The 23,424-nt window shown below is 23.5% G+C and overlaps 9 protein-coding genes across 9 annotated transcripts; 3 read left to right on the forward strand and 6 right to left on the reverse strand.

The window, feature by feature from the left end:
• Positions 1 to 501: 501 nt before the first annotated feature.
• On the reverse strand, positions 502 to 2,420 carry cpnE (phospholipid-binding protein; the record flags this gene model as incomplete). The annotated part of the gene is made up of 3 exons (XM_630538.1): positions 502 to 1,767; positions 1,853 to 2,088; positions 2,183 to 2,420. The coding sequence occupies 3 exons, from the start codon at positions 2,418 to 2,420 to the stop codon at positions 502 to 504; spliced, it is 1,740 nt and encodes a 579-aa protein (XP_635630.1).
• A 346-nt stretch (positions 2,421 to 2,766) lies between these two features.
• Positions 2,767 to 8,119, reverse strand: DDB_G0290653 (hypothetical protein; the record flags this gene model as incomplete). Its single annotated transcript, XM_630539.1, has 3 exons — positions 2,767 to 7,572; positions 7,685 to 7,899; positions 7,987 to 8,119. 3 exons carry the CDS (start codon positions 8,117 to 8,119, stop codon positions 2,767 to 2,769), a joined length of 5,154 nt encoding a protein of 1,717 aa, XP_635631.1.
• Positions 8,120 to 10,692: 2,573 nt separating this feature from the next.
• Positions 10,693 to 11,066, forward strand: DDB_G0290531 (hypothetical protein; the record flags this gene model as incomplete). Its single annotated transcript, XM_630540.1, has 2 exons — positions 10,693 to 10,798; positions 10,876 to 11,066. The coding sequence occupies 2 exons, from the start codon at positions 10,693 to 10,695 to the stop codon at positions 11,064 to 11,066; spliced, it is 297 nt and encodes a 98-aa protein (XP_635632.1).
• A 1,088-nt stretch (positions 11,067 to 12,154) lies between these two features.
• Positions 12,155 to 13,039, forward strand: DDB_G0290533 (hypothetical protein; the record flags this gene model as incomplete). The annotated part of the gene is made up of 1 exon (XM_630541.1): positions 12,155 to 13,039. One exon carries the CDS (start codon positions 12,155 to 12,157, stop codon positions 13,037 to 13,039), a length of 885 nt encoding a protein of 294 aa, XP_635633.1.
• Positions 13,040 to 13,101: 62 nt separating this feature from the next.
• hydA (aldehyde dehydrogenase) lies at positions 13,102 to 14,837 on the reverse strand (the record flags this gene model as incomplete). Its single annotated transcript, XM_630542.1, has 3 exons — positions 13,102 to 13,726; positions 13,857 to 14,566; positions 14,688 to 14,837. 3 exons carry the CDS (start codon positions 14,835 to 14,837, stop codon positions 13,102 to 13,104), a joined length of 1,485 nt encoding a protein of 494 aa, XP_635634.1.
• Positions 14,838 to 15,335: 498 nt separating this feature from the next.
• DDB_G0290535 (aldehyde dehydrogenase) lies at positions 15,336 to 16,975 on the reverse strand (the record flags this gene model as incomplete). Its single annotated transcript, XM_630543.1, has 2 exons — positions 15,336 to 16,673; positions 16,826 to 16,975. The coding sequence occupies 2 exons, from the start codon at positions 16,973 to 16,975 to the stop codon at positions 15,336 to 15,338; spliced, it is 1,488 nt and encodes a 495-aa protein (XP_635635.1).
• Positions 16,976 to 17,762: 787 nt separating this feature from the next.
• Positions 17,763 to 19,399, forward strand: DDB_G0290537 (aldehyde dehydrogenase; the record flags this gene model as incomplete). Its single annotated transcript, XM_630544.1, has 2 exons — positions 17,763 to 17,912; positions 18,065 to 19,399. 2 exons carry the CDS (start codon positions 17,763 to 17,765, stop codon positions 19,397 to 19,399), a joined length of 1,485 nt encoding a protein of 494 aa, XP_635636.1.
• Positions 19,400 to 19,453: 54 nt separating this feature from the next.
• DDB_G0290539 (hypothetical protein) lies at positions 19,454 to 20,387 on the reverse strand (the record flags this gene model as incomplete). The annotated part of the gene is made up of 3 exons (XM_630545.1): positions 19,454 to 19,867; positions 19,969 to 20,247; positions 20,367 to 20,387. The coding sequence occupies 3 exons, from the start codon at positions 20,385 to 20,387 to the stop codon at positions 19,454 to 19,456; spliced, it is 714 nt and encodes a 237-aa protein (XP_635637.1).
• A 349-nt stretch (positions 20,388 to 20,736) lies between these two features.
• Positions 20,737 to 22,482, reverse strand: DDB_G0290541 (hypothetical protein; the record flags this gene model as incomplete). The annotated part of the gene is made up of 3 exons (XM_630546.1): positions 20,737 to 20,766; positions 20,958 to 21,454; positions 21,612 to 22,482. The coding sequence occupies 3 exons, from the start codon at positions 22,480 to 22,482 to the stop codon at positions 20,737 to 20,739; spliced, it is 1,398 nt and encodes a 465-aa protein (XP_635638.1).
• Between the last annotated feature and the right edge of the window lie 942 nt (positions 22,483 to 23,424).

A 23,424-nucleotide genomic window follows, 5' to 3' on the forward strand; every position in this document is an offset into this window, starting at 1 on the left:
ATAAATAGTATTTATTTTTGGGGTTGGACACCCCCCCAAAAAAAAAAAAAAAAAAAAAAAGAAAAAAAAAGTCCTTTCCCCCCAATTTTTCAATTTTAATCTAAAAATGAAAACAGTGATGTTTTTATTTTTTTCATGGGATTTAAATCTTCATACCAATTGGGATATCCCACTGTTAAAAAAAAAAAAAAAAAAAAAAAAATATTGTGAATAATCAAAAATAAAAAATAAAAAAAAATAAAACAAAAAAATTTTTTCTATGAACTTTTTTTTTTTTAATAATGGTAGAAAATCATTTATTTTTAGAAAAAAAAAATCTAGTGAATATTATTATTATTTTTTTTTTTTTTTCAAATATCACAAGAGATAACCAGATTACTATGGTGAAACTTTTTTTTTTTTTAAAAAAAAATTAAAAACAAAAGATTAAAATAAAAGGAGTTATTTTATGAATACATGAAGAATTTAATATTTTTTTAATTTATTTTTAATTTTTTAATTTTAATTTTTCATATTTGGGAAATAATTTTGACTTTTCATATAACCAATTAATTGTTCAGGTATTTCACAAAGTGTTTCAGCAGCTAATTGTTCAGGATCATTTTCATATTTTTTGAATGGTACGAATTGAACAATGTCACGAGTAGCAATAACACCATTTTTATCAGATAATTGATTTTCATCACCATCTAATTTTTTCATAAGTTCAAAAGAAGCAATACCAACACCAACGATAACGATTGATAATGGAGCTTTGGAGGATGCTTTTACAATTTCTTCAATGGTTTCTTCCATATCTGTGATTTCACCATCTGTAAGTATTAATAGAATTGTATATTTTTGATTTTTAGAATCAACACCTTTAATTGACTTTTTATGAGCATGTTTAATAATCTCTTGAAAGTTAGTTGGATAACTTAATTTAATAGTTGGTATAACTTTATTATAGGTTGATAAAACTTCTTCAATACCGCGAGCTTCAGCTTTTGGACCGAATTGGAAACAGTGGCTTGTTACACCACCGAATCTTTCAGCACCGAAACCCAATAATTCAATTTTACCATCGGAATCATATGGGGCTAAAACATTACCCACTGCCAAGATAGATCTTGCATACTCACTTTCATGAGTTGGTGTATTGTAATGTAAAGATGTACGATCACTTGGCATACCATTTGAAGCTGTACAATCAATTGCAATCATTAAATTAATTTCACAACCACCCGATAAATAATCAATAAAAGTTGGTTGTGCAATTAATCTTGCATCTGTGAATACAATTTTACCACTATTTTTATAACTTGATTTTGATAGCTTCTTTGGATTGATTAATGTGAATTCCCTAACTTGTCCTTTTAATATCTCATCAGTTGTAGTTTTAAATGAACCAATGAAATCATTATCACCAATTGTATCATAATCCCAAAATTCAAATGTTAATTCTCTAAACATATCTCCACCATTAAACTCTTCCAATTTAAATATGATTGGATTATAAATTGGATTAATATTACTCTTTATAACTGGACTTTGATAAACTAATAAATTACCATTAGCTGATGATTTAAAAATTTTAAAAAATGGATCACTTGAAAATAAATCCTTTTTATCTAATTTACTACCTTGAAGTTTTAAAATTATATTTTGACCAGTTTCTTGAATTTCTTCTGCAATAATTTCAATTGTACCTGTTTGTTTACCATTACATTTAATTTCACCAATTACTTTTTTACCTGGTTTTGAGATTATATTACCTAATGTTATTGACTAAAATTTAATTTTATTATTAATTTTATTAATTTTATTTATTATTATTATTATTATTGAAATTTAATAGATTATTAATACATACAAAGTCACCAATAGTATCATTTTTACCACCACCATCTATATCTAAAACTTCAAATTTTAAATTTTGAATTCTTTCAAAATGGTAATCAATTGTAACAGTTTTTTTAAAAACTGGATTTAAATTATTACTAATCATTTCTGTTGAACCAATAAGAATTGGTTTTGAATTATTATTATTATTATTATTACCTTTTTTTTCATAAACAAAGATTTGTGGATCTGATTTTGAAAAGGTATCTATATTTTTTTTATATTTTAATTAATTAATATATATTTAAACATTATTATTATTATTTTTTTATTTTTTTTTAAAAAAAAAGAAACACTATACCCATATCTTTTAAATTCATGCATTTAAATCTTAATTCAACTTTTGTACACTTTGAAAGGTTTATACCTTGATTTGAAGGATTAGACATTTGATTTGAAGGATCAATAGTTACTTTTGAAAGATTGATAGTTGCATTTGAAACATTTACTGTATCATCAACTTTTGAAAGATTTATTGTTGCACTTGAAAAATTAGAATCTCCTTCTTTTGAAAGGTTAACAATTGATGAATCACTCATTATATTGATGTGTGATGTGTGTGTGATGTGTGTTTTATAACAATAATGATAATAAAAATAATGGGTCCATCATGTCAAACAAAAAAAAAAAAAAAAAAAAAAAAAAAAAAAATCTATTTTTAAAAAAAAAAAAAAAAATAAAATAAAAAAAAATAAAAATTAGATATTTTCAACCAACTGTTTTTCCAAAAAAAACAAAAAAAAGACTTTTTGTAACCCACTTGCACCAAAAATAAAAATAAAAATAAAATAAAAATAAAAAATCAATGAAATGATTATTATAATGATCGCAACAAAACAAAATATATGCCATTTGTTTTTGATACTTTAATTTTTTTTTTTATTCTTAGAGGTTTTCAGAGTTTTCAGAAGATTGCAAATCACTGATATTATTATCACTATTGTTATTATTATTGTTATTATTATTATTATTATTATTATTATTATTATTATTATTATTATTATTATTATTATTATTATTATTATTATTATTATTATTATTATTATTATTATTTTCATTATTATTTTCATTATTAATTTCAGTATTAATTTCAGTATTAATTTCAGTATTAATTTCAGTATTTTCTTGAGTATCTTCTAAAATGTTTTCATCATTATTTTTATTATTTTGTTGTTGATGTTGTTGTGTTTGATTTTCATCATCAGGGTCGTTCGAATCATCATTTAATGATAATATTGATTTTGGATCAATATTTGAAATTGTTTTAAATAACATTTCACCAGAATTTTTAATATCATCAACCATTGATCCAATCATACTAAAAAAAGGTTTAATTGGTGGTGAATTAATTTCATTATTATTATTATTATCAAATGAGCCAATTGGTGTTGTTGATATTGGTTCAAATGATTCTTTATGAATGATTTGAGGTTGACTTAATGATATTGGTGAAGATGGTGATGGTGTAATAACAGATGGTGAAGAAGAATAATTTGGTTGTTGTTGTTGTTGTTGTTGTTTAAATGATAAATTTGGAGATTTACTTAATGGCGAAGAAGATGGAGCCGATGGAGCAGATCTAGTTGGTTGTTGAATTCCAGATGGGAAAGTTTGAGCACTAACATATAAATTGGTAGAAACATTTGAAGTTGGAATTGTAACAGGTGGTGAAACACTAGCAGATTGTCTACCAACTCTAGAAGGTACTTGTGGTGGTGGTAATTGTTGGGACATTGGTCTTTGTTGTTGTTGCTGTTGTTGTTGTTGTTGATATTGTTGTTGTAAAATTTGTTGTTGTTGTAGATATTGTTGTTGTAAAATTTGTTGTTGTAATTGTTGTTGTTGTAAAATTTTTTGTTGTTTTTTAAATTCTTGCTCTTGAATGTATTGATTGATTTCAGATTTTGAAAATACTTGAATATCACCAGTTAGATAACAACTGAATTCATCCTCTAATGAGAGTGAAATTTTAAAATGATAAGCTTTATCACGACAAGCATCTTTTAAGGGTAAAACGCCTTTACCAATTAGTGATAAATCCATTAACTCCTTTGAAACCAATGCCACTTGAATGAATTGAGTTTTCAAGTATTCTTTATCATCAATGAATGATTTCAATTCAATTGATTCATTTAACCAAGATGGTTGACTTGATGATTTACAAACTGATGTTTTCAAAGCTGAATTGGATTGATCATCAGAGATGATATGATAAGCGTCCATCTCTAAGTAGGCATCTAGTTTACTTCCAAATGGTTGTACCAACTCTAATGGTGATTCACATTTCAAATGACGTATAATGATAAATGTTGGTATATCCAATGTTGATAACCAAGTATATGGTGATAAAATTGGTAAACTAAATGAACATGAAATCGGTTGAAATAAACATGCCTCTGACAATGGTGATCTTGGTGGTGATGTACTAATTCCACCACTAAATACCACTCCACCATATGAACCATTACCAATTGTATTTGGTATAACTGTACTTGCTAAACGATTGTCTAAATTTTCAACTCCTTCTTTTTCTCCTTTTTCATTTTCATTTTCTAGTGATGTTGTTGTTGTTGTTGTTGCTGTGGTGGTTGTGGTTGGTGATGATTGTAATTCTAATGGACTTTCAAAAATTGTATCAGGATCTAATAATGATTTCCAATAAACTACACCTCTACCAGCTTCAGTAGTTGATAGAGAACTTTCTTTTGTTAATGGACGCCAAATACTACTAGTATCTCTATTAAAAGTTAAAGTATTAATATCATAATCACCACTCCAAAATACATATCTACTACTACCATTAATATATTGTTTATTCTTTATATAAGTGATTAAAGATGATTCTTGTTCAGCTGCTAATTCTGGATTTGCACTTTGACTAACATTATTATTACAAAAGTTTATAAAACATAAACTTGTCTCTCTTAATTGTAAACTAATAGTAGTACCAAATTGAACATCCTTATATTTATCTTTAAATAAAATTTCTGTTGATTTTTGACTTAATGTTGATTCAATAATTTTATTACTCATTTCTTTTAATTTTTTTGATCCAAAAAAGAAATTTACAACACTACTACTACTACTATTACTACTATTACTATTATTACTGCCGCTGCTGTAATTATTATTATTATTATTATGATGATGATGATGATGATTATTATGATGTTCTTTTAATTCAGATTTTGTTGGTGGTAATTGTGATTCTTTTTCTCTTGGTGGTAATGGTGGTGGAGCAGCACTTTGTAATGGTGGTGAACCACCAATATTTGGTGAATTTGAATTACTATTATTTGTTGATGATGAATTTGAATTGGATGTTGAATTTGATGATGAAAATTGTGATTGTTGTGATTGTTGTGATTGTTGTTGTTTTTTACCATATGGTAATCTTTTTTGTAAATAACTAATTGAAATATTATTTGCACTATTTACTAATGATTTCTTTAATAATACAATTGAAGCAGTATTATCGGAAACTGCTGTTGCAATAGTACAATATTGTGGACCTAAATATTTTCTAATTAAATAGAACCAATATTGACGATAATTCATTAAGAAACCATCTGGTGATTTACGATCACTTGCAATTCTTTGAGCTGCAATCGAATAAAGATCTTTATCTTTTGGTAACCATTCTGAAAGGAATCCACCATTAATATTAATATTTTCCATATTCCATGATCCAATATATGCATTAAATATATCTAATAATCTATGTCTAATTGGTGGTGGTGATGATGGTATTAAATTTGGTGATGATGAATTTGAATTTGAATTTGAATTTGGTGGTGGTGATTGATTATTACTACTATCAATACTTGATGTAAACATATCACTTGTTAATTTATTAATTTTTTCATTTAATTGATTATTTTTATCATCAAATAATTTTGAAGTTGTTGATTGATCATCTAATGGTAAGAAACGTTTTGCAAAACTATGTTTATAAAGTTCTTGTAAGAATTGTTCACGTTGTAATGATGAAGTGAATTGGAAACATTCTGGTGATGGATTTTCAAGATAATATAGATTAAGTTGACGATGATTTAATTTACTCTTTTCTAATAAATAAATTGAAGAGAAATGATAATCCTTTCGACGACCATTACTTTTAACCCAACTTGTTATCATGGATTGTGATGGGTTAATACAAAGTACTGCATATAATGATCTATTACTACTACCAACATTAATAATATTAGAAATTTGACTATTACCACCACCGCTACTACCACCACCGCCACCACCGCTACTATTACCACCACTATTACTATTACTATTTGAACTTGAACTACTTGAATTTGTTTGGTTAGTACTACCACTATTATTATTACCATTACTATTACTACTACTACTACTACTACTACTTGTATTTGTATTACTAATATTCTCTAATATGAAAGAATCTGTTATAATTAAAACATTATATTCTTGTGTTATTGAAGTTGATTCAGCCAATGATGATGAAGTTGATGATAGATCACTTGACCATTTTTCAACAATATATTTACCAAGGAATAAATCGATTGCAGATTGTTTTTCATCATCTTTAAAGTTTTTATTGATATAACGTCTAACCGAATTGACACCATCAGTCATTGTACCCTTGACAGAACGTTTACCAGTACGAGTGAAATCAGTCTTCAATGCAACTGTACCAGTATATTGCTCACTCATTACATCTGCATTATCGGCCCAAATGTTTTTAAATTGTGTTTCAAATTGTTGATGATCTTCAATACGTTCATTTGCACCAATGATACCCATACGAGTCAATTGTGAATGAAGTATATAATGAGCCAACACACTTTGAACCACATTTGTACGATCTAAACAATCGATGCAATTCGTTCTAAAACAACCACTCTGCTGAATAGTTGGTTCTATACCAATCATTGTACTCTTGAATAGGTAACCATACTGATCGACCAATGGTTTTACGGAATTCAACAACTCTGAAAGACGGTCATATCTATTGTTTTTACATTTCTCGTGAAAGTCATAGGCAACATATTTAACCATCTCCTTTGGATACATCAACAAAGTCTCTGACTCGAACGCATCTCCAATCGAAGCTTCACCACCAATTTGATCAATCAATGATATTATCACGGTTGGACCATACAATTGAATCAATTCATTCATATGACTTGTGAATGCGTCATCGGTTTGAACCGAGTTCTCCACAATTGGTCTTGGTTTCAAGCCTTTACCTTTTTGCTGCCAAATCAAGGGTATTGAACCACGAACTTGTACAAAACTCGTCAACACTTGATCAAACAATACTATCTGTTCAGTCTCTACAAAGTTTGCTACATTACCCAACGGATCGGCACCTCTAATATGGTAACGTGCACCAGTACGTTTACAACTTCTTCTCGATATGAAAATATATTTAAATTGATTATTATTAATTTCACATTCTGTTATCTTTATAAATCCATCCATCACTGGTAAAATGAATGAATCGAATGAATTCTCAATGAATATCTGTTGTAAATGATAATTCCAAAAGAATCTCCTATCACATCTCTTCCATAATGGTTGAATCATCAATAATGGATTACTTTCAATTCTACTAGCTCTTTGTTCTGATTGTGTAACATCAAAATTATATGAAAAATATAAATCACATGATTCAATTAAATCATTTAATAATGTTAAATAATTTTTTTCTTCTTTTTTCTAAAAAAAAAAAAAAATTAATATATTGTTCACCTGTGAATTTAATAATAATAATAATAATAATAATAATAATAATAATAATAATAATAATAATAATAATAATAATAATTACCTCTTCTTCTGTTAATGAAATTGGTATACGAGCAATTGGTGTAATTGTATGTTTTGCAACTCTATTTAAAATTTGAGTTTCACGAATTGATCCTATAGTTTCAAAATCTGTAATACATATTATAAATGGTCCTGATAATAAATTTATTATTCCTAAACATCCAAATATTTTAACACATGATCTAATCGGTCCTGTAAATATTGAATTTTCATATACTTTATATAATTTTTTTTTTTTTTTTTAAAAAAAATATTAGTAAATATTATTACTATTTATTGTGTATGTGTATATATATTATATACCTTTTTGTTCAATTTTTAAAGTTGTTCTATCAATAAAAATTGATTTTGGATTCTTGTAAATAGTTAAATCTGGTTGAAGGACAACATATGAATCTAAAAATATTAGATTAATATTATAATATAATTCATTCATTATGTTTTTGTTTAATGTTTGAAATGTTTAAATTATTATTGTTTTTTTTATTTTTTTTTTTTTTTATTATTATTATTACTATTACTATTGATTATTGTTATTGTTTTTTTTTTTTTTTTTAAAATTAAAAATTCTAAAATAATCGAATTTTTATCGTTTATTATTATAATAATAATAACTTTAACGATTTGATGATGTATGAATACAAATTTATAATTTTATAGTAATGACTATTTTAAAATGATAGTAGTCATAAGTGTATTATTATTATTTATTATTATAATAATGTTTTATTTATATTATTGGTATTATTGTTTTTGTTATTGTTATTATTATTATTGTTTAAAAAAAAAAAATATAGTTTGCATAAAATTAGAAAATGTAAAAATGTGTGGATTTATAAATAAATTTTATGAAAAAAAAAAATAATAAAAAAATAAAAATAAAAATAAAAATAAAAAAAAAATAAAAATCAAAAAAAAAAAAAAAAAAAAAAAAAATGAAATTACATAATCCTGGTTTAGGAAAAAAATTCAGAACTAGCTGATTATAATAATCATTTTAAAAATTATTTTATTTTTTATTTTATTAAATTTATTTTGTTTTTATTTCATTGTTTTAAAAAAAAAAAAAAATTTATATATTTTATTATTAAATAAAATATGGGAATTTCTTATTTTTTAATTAATTTTAATAAAAAAACTTCTTAAAATATTGCAAATACTATTAAAAATAAGAAATTTCCTAATTGATAATATAATTTATTAAGCAAAGAAAGTAATTTTTTTTTTTTTTTAAAAAAAGATTTTAATTTTATTAATATATTTGTATGTTTTAAAAAATTATAAATATTTAAATTTTCATAATAAAAATAAATAAAATAAATAAATAAATAAAAATTACAGATAAAAAAGTATTAGAAAACTCTCAAGGAATGTATTTAAGGAAAGTTGATAAATACTTTTCTGAAAAATTTATTGGTTAAAACAAGAGGAGCCTATCGGAACCTATGGTAAATATTTTGAACCTATTTTTCATTCAACGGAGCATACCAGACCTATAATCTAAAACAATCCAAAAGAATTGGCAAGCTAAAGATGAAATTAAAACATTTGGAAAAGGATTAAATCATAATAATGCACAGTATAGTGGTAAATCCGAATAATAATTATTTTTTTCCTTAGATTTTAATTAATAAATAAAAAAAAAAATAATTTTAATCTCTCATTGTCATAAATTTAAATTATAGTACCTTATCTCGGAAATTTAAATTTAATCTTCAATTAAATAATTATTAAAAATTTTATCTTTAATAATTAAAAAAAAAAAAAAAAAAAAAAAAAAAAAAAAAAATAATAATTAAATAATTTTTTCCATTTTCATAGGACATATCCTCAATTTATTAATTTTAAACTTTCTAGAAAAAAAAAAAAATCAATCATTTTAAACACAAAATTATTCCATTTCCTCATTGGGTTATGACTTTTAAATTTTAAATATTCATTTTATTATTTTTTTAATTAATAATGTAGAATGGATTTTTTCGTTCGGGGAGAATTATAAATTAAAACTATTCATTTTTTTATTTTTTTTTTTTTTATTTTTTTTAATTTAATTGGATCTATTTTAATTTGTGAAAATACTATTTGGGAAATTTATTTTTTTTTATTTTTTTTTTTTTTTATTTTTTTTTATTTTTTATTTTTTTATTTTTATTTTTATTGTAAAGATTTGCTATAAGGAGGAATTTTTTTAATTCTAATATACTATTTTTAAAAAAAAAAAAAAAAAAAAGATATTTTTTAATCAAATAACTAACATATAAAATAATTTGTAAGTTTTAAAATATTATTATTATTATAATTATTATTATTATTTTTTATCTTTTCTCTTTTTCTTCCTCACTTTCAATATTACTAAATTTAATAATATTCGCTCTTATAAAAAAAAAAAAAAATAAAAAAAAAAATAAAAAAAATAAAAAAATTAAAAACAATACAAGCAACACACATACAAGCACACCATTTTTCTCATTGAAATTTACTATTTTTATTATAAAATTAAAAAACAATAATTATTTTTAAAAAAAAAAAAAATAAAAAAAAAAAAAAAAAAAATAAAAAAAAAAAAATTTGGGAGTTGATCGATATATCTCATATAAATAATATTTTATTGTTGTTACTCATATTATTATTATTTTACAATATTAGTATGTACATTCAAAATAAACAAATTACATTTCTCAAAAAAAAATAAAAATAAAAATAAAAATAAAAAAATAAAAAAATTTTTTTATTTTTTATTTTTTTTTATTTATTGCCTCTCCCCTTTTTGTTTAGTATTGTTTTGTTATTATAATCTTAATTTCAAATAATATTAATTTTATCATATTTTCTTTTTTTTCTTTTTTTTTCTATTTTAAAATTTTTTTTTCCCTTTTTTTAAAATTCAATATAAATACTTTTACTTTTTTTTTATTTAGTTAATAAATATTTCCTCTTTCAAATCCAATTTTAGAAAAAAAATAAAAAAAATCAAGATTTTTTATAATCTTTAATACTCAAATTTAAAAAATGAATACCTCAAAAACTTTAATATTAGCCAATAATTTTAGAAACCAATTCAATAGAAGAATTACCACATATTCAACATTTACTTTAAGTCAAGTAAGAGGAAAAGGTAAATTATAAATTATAAAAATTATTAAAAATATATTTTAATTTAATATTAATAATATTTAAAATTATTTACTTTAGATGGTAAACTTTATACTGTTCCACCAAAGCATTGGGAAGAGGGAATTTCAACACCAAGTGAATCAATTGTAAAAGCAGAAAGAGCTCCACCAATGCCAATCGAAGAATTACAAAGAGTGTCTGCTGCTAAATTTAGTTCAAGTGTTCCAAATTCTCAAAAAACTCCATTTTTAAATAAGAATATGCATTAAAATTTTTTTTTTTATTATTTCTAATTAGAAATAAATAACAAAAAAAAAGGAAGAAAAGAAAAAAAACATATAAAAAAAAAAAATAATTATAATAACAATAAAATTATTTTAAAAAAAACTTTGTAAATAAAAAAACAAAAATAAAAAAAAAAAAAAGAAACCCACTTTAACTATATTTGTATTTTTGTGTAATGTTTTATCTGAGGTTGTATGGGTTTTTTTTTTTTTTAAACATTCAAAAAATGTATTAAATCTTGTATTATTTTTTTCTTTTAGATTTTGTTAAAATTGCAGTTGTGTGGGTATTTTATCTCAACATTAATAAAAAAATCTTACAAAAAACAAACGAAATCGACTCATAAAATTTTAAAACATAATAATAATATTATTATTATTATAAAATTATTAAACATATTAATTTTAAAATATTCCTTAATCTTTTTTTTTTTATGATAAGTGAATAAATGGGGTGTGGTGAAAATGAAAAAACAATTTTTTTTTTTTTTTTTTATTATTTTTAAAACAGAAAATGTTATTTCTATTATTAGATTTATTTTTACCAGATAATTCATTACCCCCTAAATTCAAGTATTTATAATAAACAAATTAGTCATACCATTCTTAAAAAAATAAAAAAATAAAAAAATAAAAAAATAAAAAAATAAAAAAAATAAAAAAAAATAAAAAAAATTTTAATCACACATATGTATAAATAGATAAGATATATAAAATTTTTCATTATTTAGGAAGTTAATTTTGGGGGTTCGTATTACAAGATAAATTTTGTAATTGATCATTGTTTAGGTTTTTTAATATTTTTTTAATTTTTTTATTTTTTTTATTTTTTTTTTTGTTTGCCCTTTTTGGTGTTGGTGCTGAGGAATTGTGATTTTTTTTTTTTTTTTAAAACTCCTATTATTATAATCAATACAATTAAATGTCAAAAACCCTATTATACTTCAAATATGTCACTAATATTAAAAAAAAAAAAAAAAAAACAGTATAAATTAAAAAAAAAAAAAAAACAATATCTAATTATAAAATAAACAAATCAAAAAATAACTAATCAAAAAAAAAAAAAAAAAAATATGAAAAATATATCTATATTAATAACTATATTATTATTATTTTTAACAAGTTTAATAATAAATTTATCAAATTCATATAAATTAGAAAGATATATTGAAGAAAAAGATTGGGAAATAATTGAAAATGAAAAAGAAAATGTATTTAAACCTGTAATTGTTGAAAGAAGAGAATTATTATTCTTTAGATTCCAAAGAAGTGGAAATACTGAAAATTCATCATCAACTGAATCTGTATCAGTAAAATTTGAAATCCATTCAAAAGATATTCAAGAAACTTTTTATTTATTTGGATTAAATAATGAAACTTCTATTAGAAATATTAAAGATGTAGAATTAAAAGATAGAAAAGAAGAAACCACTCCAATTAGAAAAGAAGCTTGTTTCGACCCTATTAAACCATTATACTTTTCATTATCAATGTTTAATTATTTATGGGGTGGTGATTTATTATTCACAATTCAAGAAAATAATTCAAGTTATTGTATAAATTCAATGCCTAAAACGAAAAATGAAACTATTACTCTTATTTCAACTGAAATTCCCACCCCTACTCCTACTCCTACCTCTACCCCTACTCCTACCTCTACCCCTACTCCAACCCCTACCTCTACCCCTACTCCAACCCCTACTCCTTCAAAATTATCAAATGATACTGTAACTTCTAATAATGTTACCTCTTCACCATTAATTACTCCAACGAGTGTGAGTGTTACTCCTTCACCACCAAAGGTTGAAAATGTACCTGTTATTGTATCAAATAAACAAAAAATTGAATCTGATTATACTGAATCTGAAGTACCAATTGATACTACTAAGAAATCTCTTGTGGAAACTAGTCCAGCTGTAGAAAATAAACAAATAGAATCAAATAGTAATAATAAATAAATAAAAAAAATATTAATTTTATAATTTACATAAAAAGTATTTTATTTTATTGTTTGTTGTTGTTATTGTTGTTGAGCATGTAAAGTTTTATGAGCAATTGTAACAGCTTTAACAGATAAATAACTTTGAATTGCATATTCAGATAGGTCACGACCAATACCAGATTGTTTATAACCACCAAATGGTATTGATGGCATGATTGAATAATATTCATTAATCCAAACTGAACCACTTTTTAATTTATTTGAAACATTTAATGCTAAACTGATATCTTTAGTCCAAACACCAGCTGCTAAACCATAGGTTGTGTTATTTGCTCTTTTAATTACTTCATCAACAGTTTTGAATGGTAAAATTACAACAACAGGACCAAAGATTTCTTCTTTACAAATTGTCATATCATCAGTGACATTGGTGAAAATAGTTGGTTGAACGAAATAACCTTTACCATCGGCATGATGATAATTACCACCACCTAAATGACAAGTTGCACCTTCTTCTTTACCTTTTTGGATGTAACCTAATACACGATCATGTTGTTGTTTACTAACTAATGGGCCTAAATTTGTACCATTTACATTTGGATCACCAACTTTTAATAATTTAATATTCTCTGTGAAAATTTGTAAAAATGCTTCATAGATATTCTCTTGAACAAAGAATCTTGATGGAGCACAACATGACTGCCTATAAAATTTTAAAAAGGGTGAAGAGGGGGGTTGAAAAAAAAAAAAAAAAAAAAAATTAATTTTCCAGTTCCAATTTTTTCTTTTGGTTAATTAAAAAAGGTAAGATAATTATATATATATATACTTACATGCTATTGGCGAAAACGTAATCCTTAGCACATTGTGCAATATGGTTAACGTCACAGTCGTTAAAGAAGATATTTGGTGATTTTCCACCAAGTTCTAATGTCACTGGTTTTAAATTACTCTTTGCTGCACCCTCCATAATTAATCTACCAGTTATAGTTGAACCAGTGAATGAAATCTTATCGATATCCATATGATGTGATAATGCACTACCAACAGTTGCACCAAACCCATTTACTAAATTGAAAACACCAGGTGGGAAACCAGCTTCTTTAATTAACTCACAAAGATATAACGCAGTCAATGGGGTGAATTCAGATGGTTTAGCAACGATTGTGCAACCTGCAGCTAAAGCTGGTCCCAATTTCCAACATAATAACATACATGGATAATTCCAAGCAACAATTAAAGCAACTACACCAATTGGTTCATGTCTGGTAATTGATGTATATTCATTACTAATTGGAATGGTTTTACCTTGAATTTTATCAGCCCAACCACCGAAATAACGAAGAGTCTTTTCTGATTGTGTTATATCATATCCTTTTGATGCTGTCAATGGTTTACCATTATCTAATGTTTCTAATTGTGCTAAATTATCTTTATGTTTTTCAATTAAATCTGCAAATTTTAATATAATTCTACCTCTATCTTCAGATGTCATTTTACTCCATTCTCCATTTTCTAATGCTTCTCTTGCTGCTTTCACTGCCTATAAAAAAAAATTTTGAAAAAAAAAAAAAAAAAAAAAAAGGGGTGAAGAGGGGATTAATTTTCCAGTTCCATTTTTTTTTTTTTTTGTTTTATTAAAAAATTATTATATATATACTTACAATATCAACATCAGCTTTATCACCTTCAGAAACTTCACAAATTAATTCTTCATTCACTGGATTAAATGTTTTAAATTTCTTTCCAGAAACTGACTCTACCCATTCATTATTAATAAATAATTTTGTGTTTGGTAATTGAACTTTTGACATTTTATTGTTTAATTAAACTTTAATTGATTGAATAAAAGAAAAAAAAAAAACATTTTCGTTTGCAGTCTTTTTAATAAAAAAAAAAAAAAAACAAAAAAAAATAAAAAAATAAAAAAATTAAATTAAAAAAAAAATAAAAAATAAAAAAAAAATCTAAAAATTTTCACAATCAAAAAGCAACACTGTTTCGGTTAAAAATAATTTTAATTAATTAATTTTTTTTTTTTTTTTTTTAGATATATAAACGATTTTCGAAATAACACTTTCCTTTTATAAAAAAAAAAAAAATAAAAAAAAAATAAAAATAAAAATAAAAATAAAAAAAAAAACCAAACTGATACCCAAAATAATAAATAAAAAAAAAAAAAAAATAAATAAAATAAAAGAATAAAACTAAAATATTCCAGAACATTTTATTTTAAAATAAAATTTTTATTTTATTTTTTATTTTATTTTTTATTTTATTTTTTTTATTTTTTTTATTTTTTTTATTTCATTTTATTGTTGTTGAGCATGTAAAGTTTTATGAGCAATTGTAACAGCTTTAACAGATAAATAACCTTGAATTGCATATTCAGATAAATCACGACCAAAACCGGATTGTTTGAAACCACCAAATGGAATTTGAGATTTTAAGATATTGAAACCATTTACCCAAACTGAACCACTCTTTAATTTATTTGAAACATTTAATGCTAAACTAATATCTTTAGTCCAAACACCAGCTGCTAAACCATAGGTTGTGTCATTTGCTCTTTTAATTACTTCATCAACAGTTTTGAATGGTAAAATTACAACAACAGGACCAAAGATTTCTTCTTTACAAATTGTCATATCATCAGTGACATTGGTGAAAATAGTTGGCTGAATGAAATAACCAGCACCATCGGCATGATGATTATGAACTTCACCACCTAAATGACAAGTTGCACCTTCCTCTTTACCCTTTTGAATGTAACCTAAAACACGATCATGTTGTTGTTTACTAACCAATGGACCTAAATGAGTTTCACTATCATATGGATCACCAACTTTTAATTGTTTAATCTTCTCTGTGAATATTGTCAAGAAAGCATCAAGAATACTCTCATGAACAAAGAATCTTGAAGCGGCACAGCATAGCTGCATACTATTTGCAAAAACGTAATTTTTTGCAGCATTGGCCACATATTCAATGTCGCAGTCACCAAAGATGATATTTGGAGATTTACCACCAAGTTCTAATGTCACCGGTTTCAAATTACTCTTTGCAGCAGCCTCCATAATTAATCTACCAACTCTAGTTGAACCGGTGAATGAAATCTTGTCAACATCCATATGATGTGATAATGCATCACCAACTACATCACCAACACCATTTACAATATTAATTACACCAGGTGGGAAACCAGCCTCCTTAACCAATTCACAAAAGTATAAAGCAGTCAATGGGGTGAACTCAGATGGTTTAGCAACTATTGTACAACCTGCAGCTAAGGATGGTCCCAATTTCCAAGACAATAGTAACAATGGGAAATTCCAAGCAACGATTAATCCAACTACACCAATTGGTTCATGTTTGGTCATTGCAGTGAATTCACTACTAATTGGGATGGTTTTACCTTGAATTTTATCAGCCCAGCCACCGAAATAACGTAAAGCTCTAGCAGCTTCAGTAATATCAAAACCACTTGATGCTGTCAATGGTTTACCATTATCCAATGTTTCTAAATCTGATAAATGCTCTCTATGTTGATCAACTAAATCTGCCAATTTCAATATTAATTTACCTCTATCTTCTGCTGTCATTTTACCCCATGGTCCATTGTCTAATGCATTTCTTGCTGCTTTAACTGCCTATAAAATAAAAAAATAAAAAAATAAAAAAATAAAAAAATAAAAAAATAAAAAATAAAAAATAAAAAAATAGAAAATAAAATATTAATTAATTACTTAAAAAAAAAAAAAAAAAAAATTCTATTCATTAAAAATATTGTTTTTATACGTACAACATCAACATCTTCTTTACCACCTTCTGAAACTTCACAAATTAATTTTCCATTTGTTGGATTAAAAGTTTTTAATTTCTTTCCAGAAACTGACTCTACCCATTCATTATTAATAAATAATTTAGTATTTGGTAATTGAACTTTAGACATTATATTTTTGTTTAATAATTAATGAAGGAAAAAAAAAAAATTAATAATAAAAAAAAAAAAGGTGGATATTCATAAATAATATCAAAATTAAAAAAAAAAAAAAAAAAAAAAAAAAAAAAAATTAAATTAAATTAAATTAAATCTCAGGATGATTGAAGTTTTTTGAGGTTGAATATTAAAAAAAAAAAAATAATAAAAAATAAATAATTGAAGAAAAAAAAAATCTATTATAAAGATTGGTGTGAAACCAATGAAAAAAAAAAAAAAAATCTATTATTTATAAAGATTTGTGTGAAACCAATGAAAAAAAAAAAAAATAATAAAAAGAAAGTTGATATTTAAAAAATTAAATTATTTTTATTAAATTGTTTGAATTTTTGATTTTTTTATTAAACTGTTTGAATTTTTATTATTTTAATTATTTTAAAAAAAAAATTCTATTGAATGTTTAAAGAACTTCTGAACGTTTGTTCTGAATTAAACCAAACACGGGATAATTTTAAAATTACTTTGTTTGAATATTTAATATTAAAAAAATATTTTTCTATTTGGGAATTGTTGTTCTGAATGATTGTTCTATCAAAAAAAAGTTTTTTTTTATTTTTTTTTTTTTCAATTTTACAATTTTATTTTTTTTTTAATTTTTTTTTATTTTTTGTAATTTAATTTTTATTTTAATTTATTTTTTTTAATTTATTTTTTTTAATTATTTAAATAAAAAAAAAAAAAAAAAATTTATTCATTCTTAAATTTTAAAAATAAAATTAATAATAAATTTAAAAAAATAATGTCAAAAGTTCAATTACCAAACACAAAATTATTTATTAACAATGAATGGGTAGAGTCAATTTCTGGAAAGAAATTTAAAACATTTAATCCAACAAATGAAGAATTAATTTGTGAAGTTTCTGAAGGTGATAAGGAAGATGTTGATAAAGTATTTATAAATATTTTTTGAAAAATTAAAAAAAAAAGTTTTGTAAAAACTAAAAAAAAAAAAAAAAAAAAAAAAAAAAAAAAAAAAATATTAATATGTTTTTATTTTTTATTTATTTTTATTTTTTATTTTTTATTTTTTTTTTTTAATAGGCAGTAAAAGCAGCAAGAAATGCATTTGAAAATGGACCATGGGGTACAACAATGTCATCAGAAGAAAGAGGTAGAATTATATTGAAATTGGCAAATTTAATTGAAAACCATAAAGAGAAACTTGCACAATTGGAAACATTGGATAATGGTAAATCAATTGTTTCAGCAAGGGAAGATATTGATTTTTGTGTTAGAGTAATTCGTTATTTCGGTGGTTGGGCTGATAAAATTCAAGGCAAAACCATCCCAATTAGTAGTGAATTCACATCGATTACTAAACACGAGGCAATTGGTGTAGTTGCTTTAATTGTTGCTTGGAATTATCCAGTGATGTTGTTATGTTGGAAATTGGGACCAGCTTTAGCTGCAGGTTGTACAATCGTTGCTAAATCATCTGAATTCACCCCATTGACTGCATTATATCTTTGTGAATTATTTAAAGAAGCTGGTTTCCCACCTGGTGTTTTCAATTTAGTCAATGGGTTTGGTGCAACTGTTGGTAATGCATTATCATATCATATGGATATCGATAAGATTTCATTCACTGGTTCAACTATAACTGGTAGAAAAATTATGGAAGGTGCAGCAAAGAGTAACTTAAAACCAGTGACATTAGAACTTGGTGGTAAGTCTCCAAATATCTTCTTTTCAGACTGCCAAATTGATCATTGTGTTGAGGCTGCTAAGGATTACGTATTCTCAAATAACAGTCAAAACTGTTGCTTCTCATCAAGATTCTTTGTTCATGAGAGTATCCATGACGCTTTCTTGGCATTATTCACAGAGAAGATTAAACAATTAAAAGTTGGTGATCCATATGAAGAATCCAACAATTTAGGCCCATTGGTTAGTAAACAACAACATGATCGTGTATTGGGTTACATTGAAAAAGGTAAGAGTGAAGGTGCAACTTGCCATTTAGGTGGTGTTAAACATCAAATTGATGGTAAAGGTTATTTCGTTCAACCAACTATTTTCACCAATGTCACTGATGATATGACAATTTGTAAAGAAGAAATCTTTGGTCCTGTTGTCGTAATTTTAAAATTCAAAACTGTTGATGAAGTAATTAAAAGAGCAAATAACACAACCTATGGTTTAGCAGCTGGTATTTGGACTAAAGATATCAGTTTAGCATTAAATGTTTCAAATAAATTAAAAGCTGGTTCAGTTTGGGTAAATAATTATGATAACTGTTTACCACAAGTACCATTCGGTGGTTTCAAACAATCTGGTATTGGTCGTGATTTATCTGAATATGCAATTCAAAGCTATTTATCTGTTAAAGCTGTTACAATTGCTCATAAAACTTTACATGCTCACCAACAACAATAAAATAAAAATAAAAATAAAATAAATTTAAAAATATATATATTTATTTATTTATTTTTAAATTAATGTTTTTTTTAAATATTTACTACCTTCTCTAATTGAAAGAATTGATAAATTATTACGATTTAATTCAATAAATTCAAAAACTTTATTATGATGAGTTTTACTTAATTGTCTTAAACTCCAACCAATTGCTTTTCTAATAAAGAATTCTTTATTAAAATTATCATTTACCAATAATTTATTAATAAAATTAAATAGTAAATCAATATTAATTTGATCCTTTTTAAAAGTTAATTGAAATAATAAACAAATTCTACGATCCCAAAAACTATCACTTTCAATCCATTTATCTGTATATTCTTTTATTTGATCCGGATATTCTTTAAAATGTCCACCAATTAATTTAGATGAAATTATATCAATTGTATCCCAAAATGGTTCAGTTTGTGCAAATTTTTCATAAAGTTCCTTATTAATTTAAAAAAAATTGAAAAAATTAATTTTATATTTTATATTTTATATTTTTATATTTTTATATTTTTATATTTTATATTTTATATTTTACTTACAATTCTTGATTCTGGTAATTTTATTTTTTTACAAGTTTGTTGCCATGCTGCTAATTCAATTGCAACATATTTAAATTCTCTCTCTGGTTGATTATAAATTGTTAATAAATCATCATCAGTATAATCTCTACCATTCTTTTCAATAAATGATTTCATTAATTCTTTTCTATCAGGTGATTGTAATCCTAAGAATGGGAATTGATCACGCATATATTTTTTCATTGCAATTGCTTTTTTTGAATCACTTTCATTTTTAAAATGTTTAATTAAATTTGATACCTTTTTAGTTTTTTAATTTTAGTTTGTTTTTTTTATTTTATTTTTAAAAAATGGAATAAATAATAATTATTTTTATTTTTTTTTTTTTTTTTTTTTTTTTCATCAAAAAGGATACATACATATTTACTTGATTTTGACATATTTTTATAAATTATAAATAAAAAAAAAATAGTTGTGGTAGTGGAAATAATAATAGTAAACTCAAAAAAAAAAAAAAAAAAAAAAAAAAAATGTGAATAAAATTAAAAATAAAAATGAATAAAAAATCAAAATAAAAAAATCAAATTCCAAGAAATGTTATTTTAAAAATGTTTTATTTTTATTTTTTTTTTTTTTTATTTTTTATTTTTTTTTTTTTTTAGTAAAGGTGAAGTTCTGGTTTTACTGTTATTAATGATCGTTCAATTGTTTTTTTTTTTTTTGTTTTGTTTTTTTAATTTTTTTTGTTTTTTTTTTTTGTTTTAGTTGTTTTTTATTAATATGATTTGTTTAATCGTCTTGTTCTAAACATTCGAAAATCTGTTTAATTAAAAAAGAAAAAAAAAAAAAAAATTTTAGTAATTGTTTTATTTATTAAAAAAAAAAAAAATCAAAAAAATGGGTTTGCAAAAAAGACAAAAAAAAAAAAAAGTGAAAAAACGAAATTTTGGTCAAAAAAAAAAAAAAAAAAAGTGATTGTGTGGTGTGGAAAAAAAAAAAAAAAAACATACATTTCCAGAAGTCTTGGCAACAGTTGGTTGTGATACTTCTTTTGATGGTTGATCTTTTGGATGTCTTGCTGGACCAGTTGATTTCCAACCATCTTCTTCTCTCTTGTTGTTGTATTTATTTTGTCCAAATGGTTTCTTGTTATCAAATTTGTTGTTGTTATCAAATTTATTGTCATTTTGTTTGAATCCACTATTAGTTCTCATTGAGTTTGGTCTGTATTTATTATCATTTTGTTGTTGTGGTTGTTGTTGACCTTGTTGACCTTGTTGAGTTGGTTGTTGTTGTTGCTGTTGTTGTTGGGTTGGTTGTGGTTGTTGTTGAGTTGGTTGTTGTGGTTGAGTAGAATTTGAAAGATGAACTTTAGAAGTATCAATTGGAGTAGCATTACCAAATGGATTAACTTTAGAAGTTGATTGTGGTTGGAATGATTGATTATCACCTGATGATGATGATGATTGATTTGAATAACTTGGTGGAACAAAGCCTGGTTGTTTTCCTATTAATTTTTTTAAAAAAAAAAAAAAATAAAATAAAAAAAAATAAAAAATGAAGGTGGGGGAGGGAGGGTGGGTGAAAAAGAAGAGGTTAATATATTTTTTTTTTATAAATAGATATAAAATATTTTAAAAAATATATAGATATAGATAATTTACTTGTATAATTAAGAACAGTAATTTGAGAATCATTAAATTTAGTACCAGTTAATTTCATTGTTTTAAGATAATTTTCAGAATCTTTTAATGATACAATTGTTTCATTTGGTGCGAAATTGATATCAGAGTATTCAATTAAATGTGATTGTAAAAACTCTTGGAAGAGTTCTTTTGATGCATTAGCTTCGTCATAGCCAGTGATTGAAACTTCATTTCTCTTATAGTTGATAGAATTCTTTTGAGTATATTGATTATTATTATTATTATTGTTGTTATTATTGTTGTAGTTATTATTTTGATAACCACCTTGTTGCATTCTATTATTGTTATAATTGTTGTTGTTGTTGTTGTTATTTTGGTAACCGCCACCTTGTTGCATTCTATTGTTATTATTTTGATAACCACCTTGTTGGTTATTGTTATTGTTGTTGTATCTATTTTGGTAACCACCTTGTTGGTTGTTATTGTTATATCTGTTGTTGTTATTGTTTTGGTATCCGCCTTGTTGGTTATTGTTATTGTTGTATCTGTTGTTGTTGTTATTTTGATAACCACCTTGTTGACGGTTATTATTATTGTTATTGTTATAGTAATTATTACTATTATTACTATTACCGCTATAATCTCCTCTACCACCTGATGATCTGTTGTTATTGTTGTTGTAGTTATCACGTTCATCATCTTGAGTTTGTGGTGGTTGTTGTTGTTGTGGTGGTTGTTGTTGTTGTTGTTCAACTACTGGTTCTGGTTGAATTGATGCTTGAGGTAAAGAAGATTGAGTTGGTTGTTGTGGTTGAACTGGTTCAACAATTGCTTTCATCTCATTCTCTCTCTCTTCATTTTCAGTTTCATCTGCCCAATTTAGACTCATTTTGTTGTCTATTTTAAATTTTTTTTTTTTTTGGAAATAAAATAAAAAGTTTTAAAAATAAAAAATTTATAGAAAAAAAATGAAAAATAGAATTTAAAAAATAAAATTTAAAAAAATGAAAGAGATTAAAATATTAATAAAATTAGAATTATAATAGTGTATATGTATATATATATGAATAATTGAATTTATTAAAGATTTAGAACACAACCACTTAATATTATTATTATATTATTGTTGGTGGATAATGTGGGGGGAGTGTGGTATTTTTATTTTTATATTTATTTATATTTAATTTTTTTTTTTTTTTATTTTTTGTTTATTTTTATAATAATATTGTTATTCATTTTTTTAATTTTCTTTTTTTTTTTTTTTTATGTTTTGTTTTCAATTTGTTTATTTATTTCATCAAATAATAAAATTTGATCAAACTAAGTGAAAATCAAGTGAGTACTCAAAATAAATAAATAAATAAATACCTTGTAGTTTTGTTTTGACAATTTCACTTTTATTATTTTTTTTTTTTTTTTTTTTTTTTTTTGAAAAAAATTAAAAAAAATTTAAAAAAAAAAAAAAAAAAAAAAAAAAAAATTAAAAAAAAATTAAAAAAAAAAAAAAAATTGATTTGTGCATTGGAACTTTAAAGTTAGTCAATAAAAATTTTTATTTATACTTTAATTTTTTTTTTTTTTTTTTTTTTTTATATTTTTAATTTTAATTATTTATTTAAATAATAAATAATAAAAAAAAAAAAATAATAAAAATAAAAAAACCTATATACCAAAATAGAAATTAAATAATTGAAAATAGTTGAAATTATTTATTTCAAATTCATAATATTTATTATTTCCAAAAAAAAAAAAAAAAAAAAAAAATTTCTGGATTATTTTTTTAATTTTTTTAATTAAGCCAAACAATTATAATGGTTATGATTATAATCAC

Source organism: Dictyostelium discoideum, assembly GCF_000004695.1.
Source record: "Dictyostelium discoideum AX4 chromosome 5 chromosome, whole genome shotgun sequence".
Lineage (NCBI taxonomy): Eukaryota > Evosea > Eumycetozoa > Dictyosteliales > Dictyosteliaceae > Dictyostelium > Dictyostelium discoideum.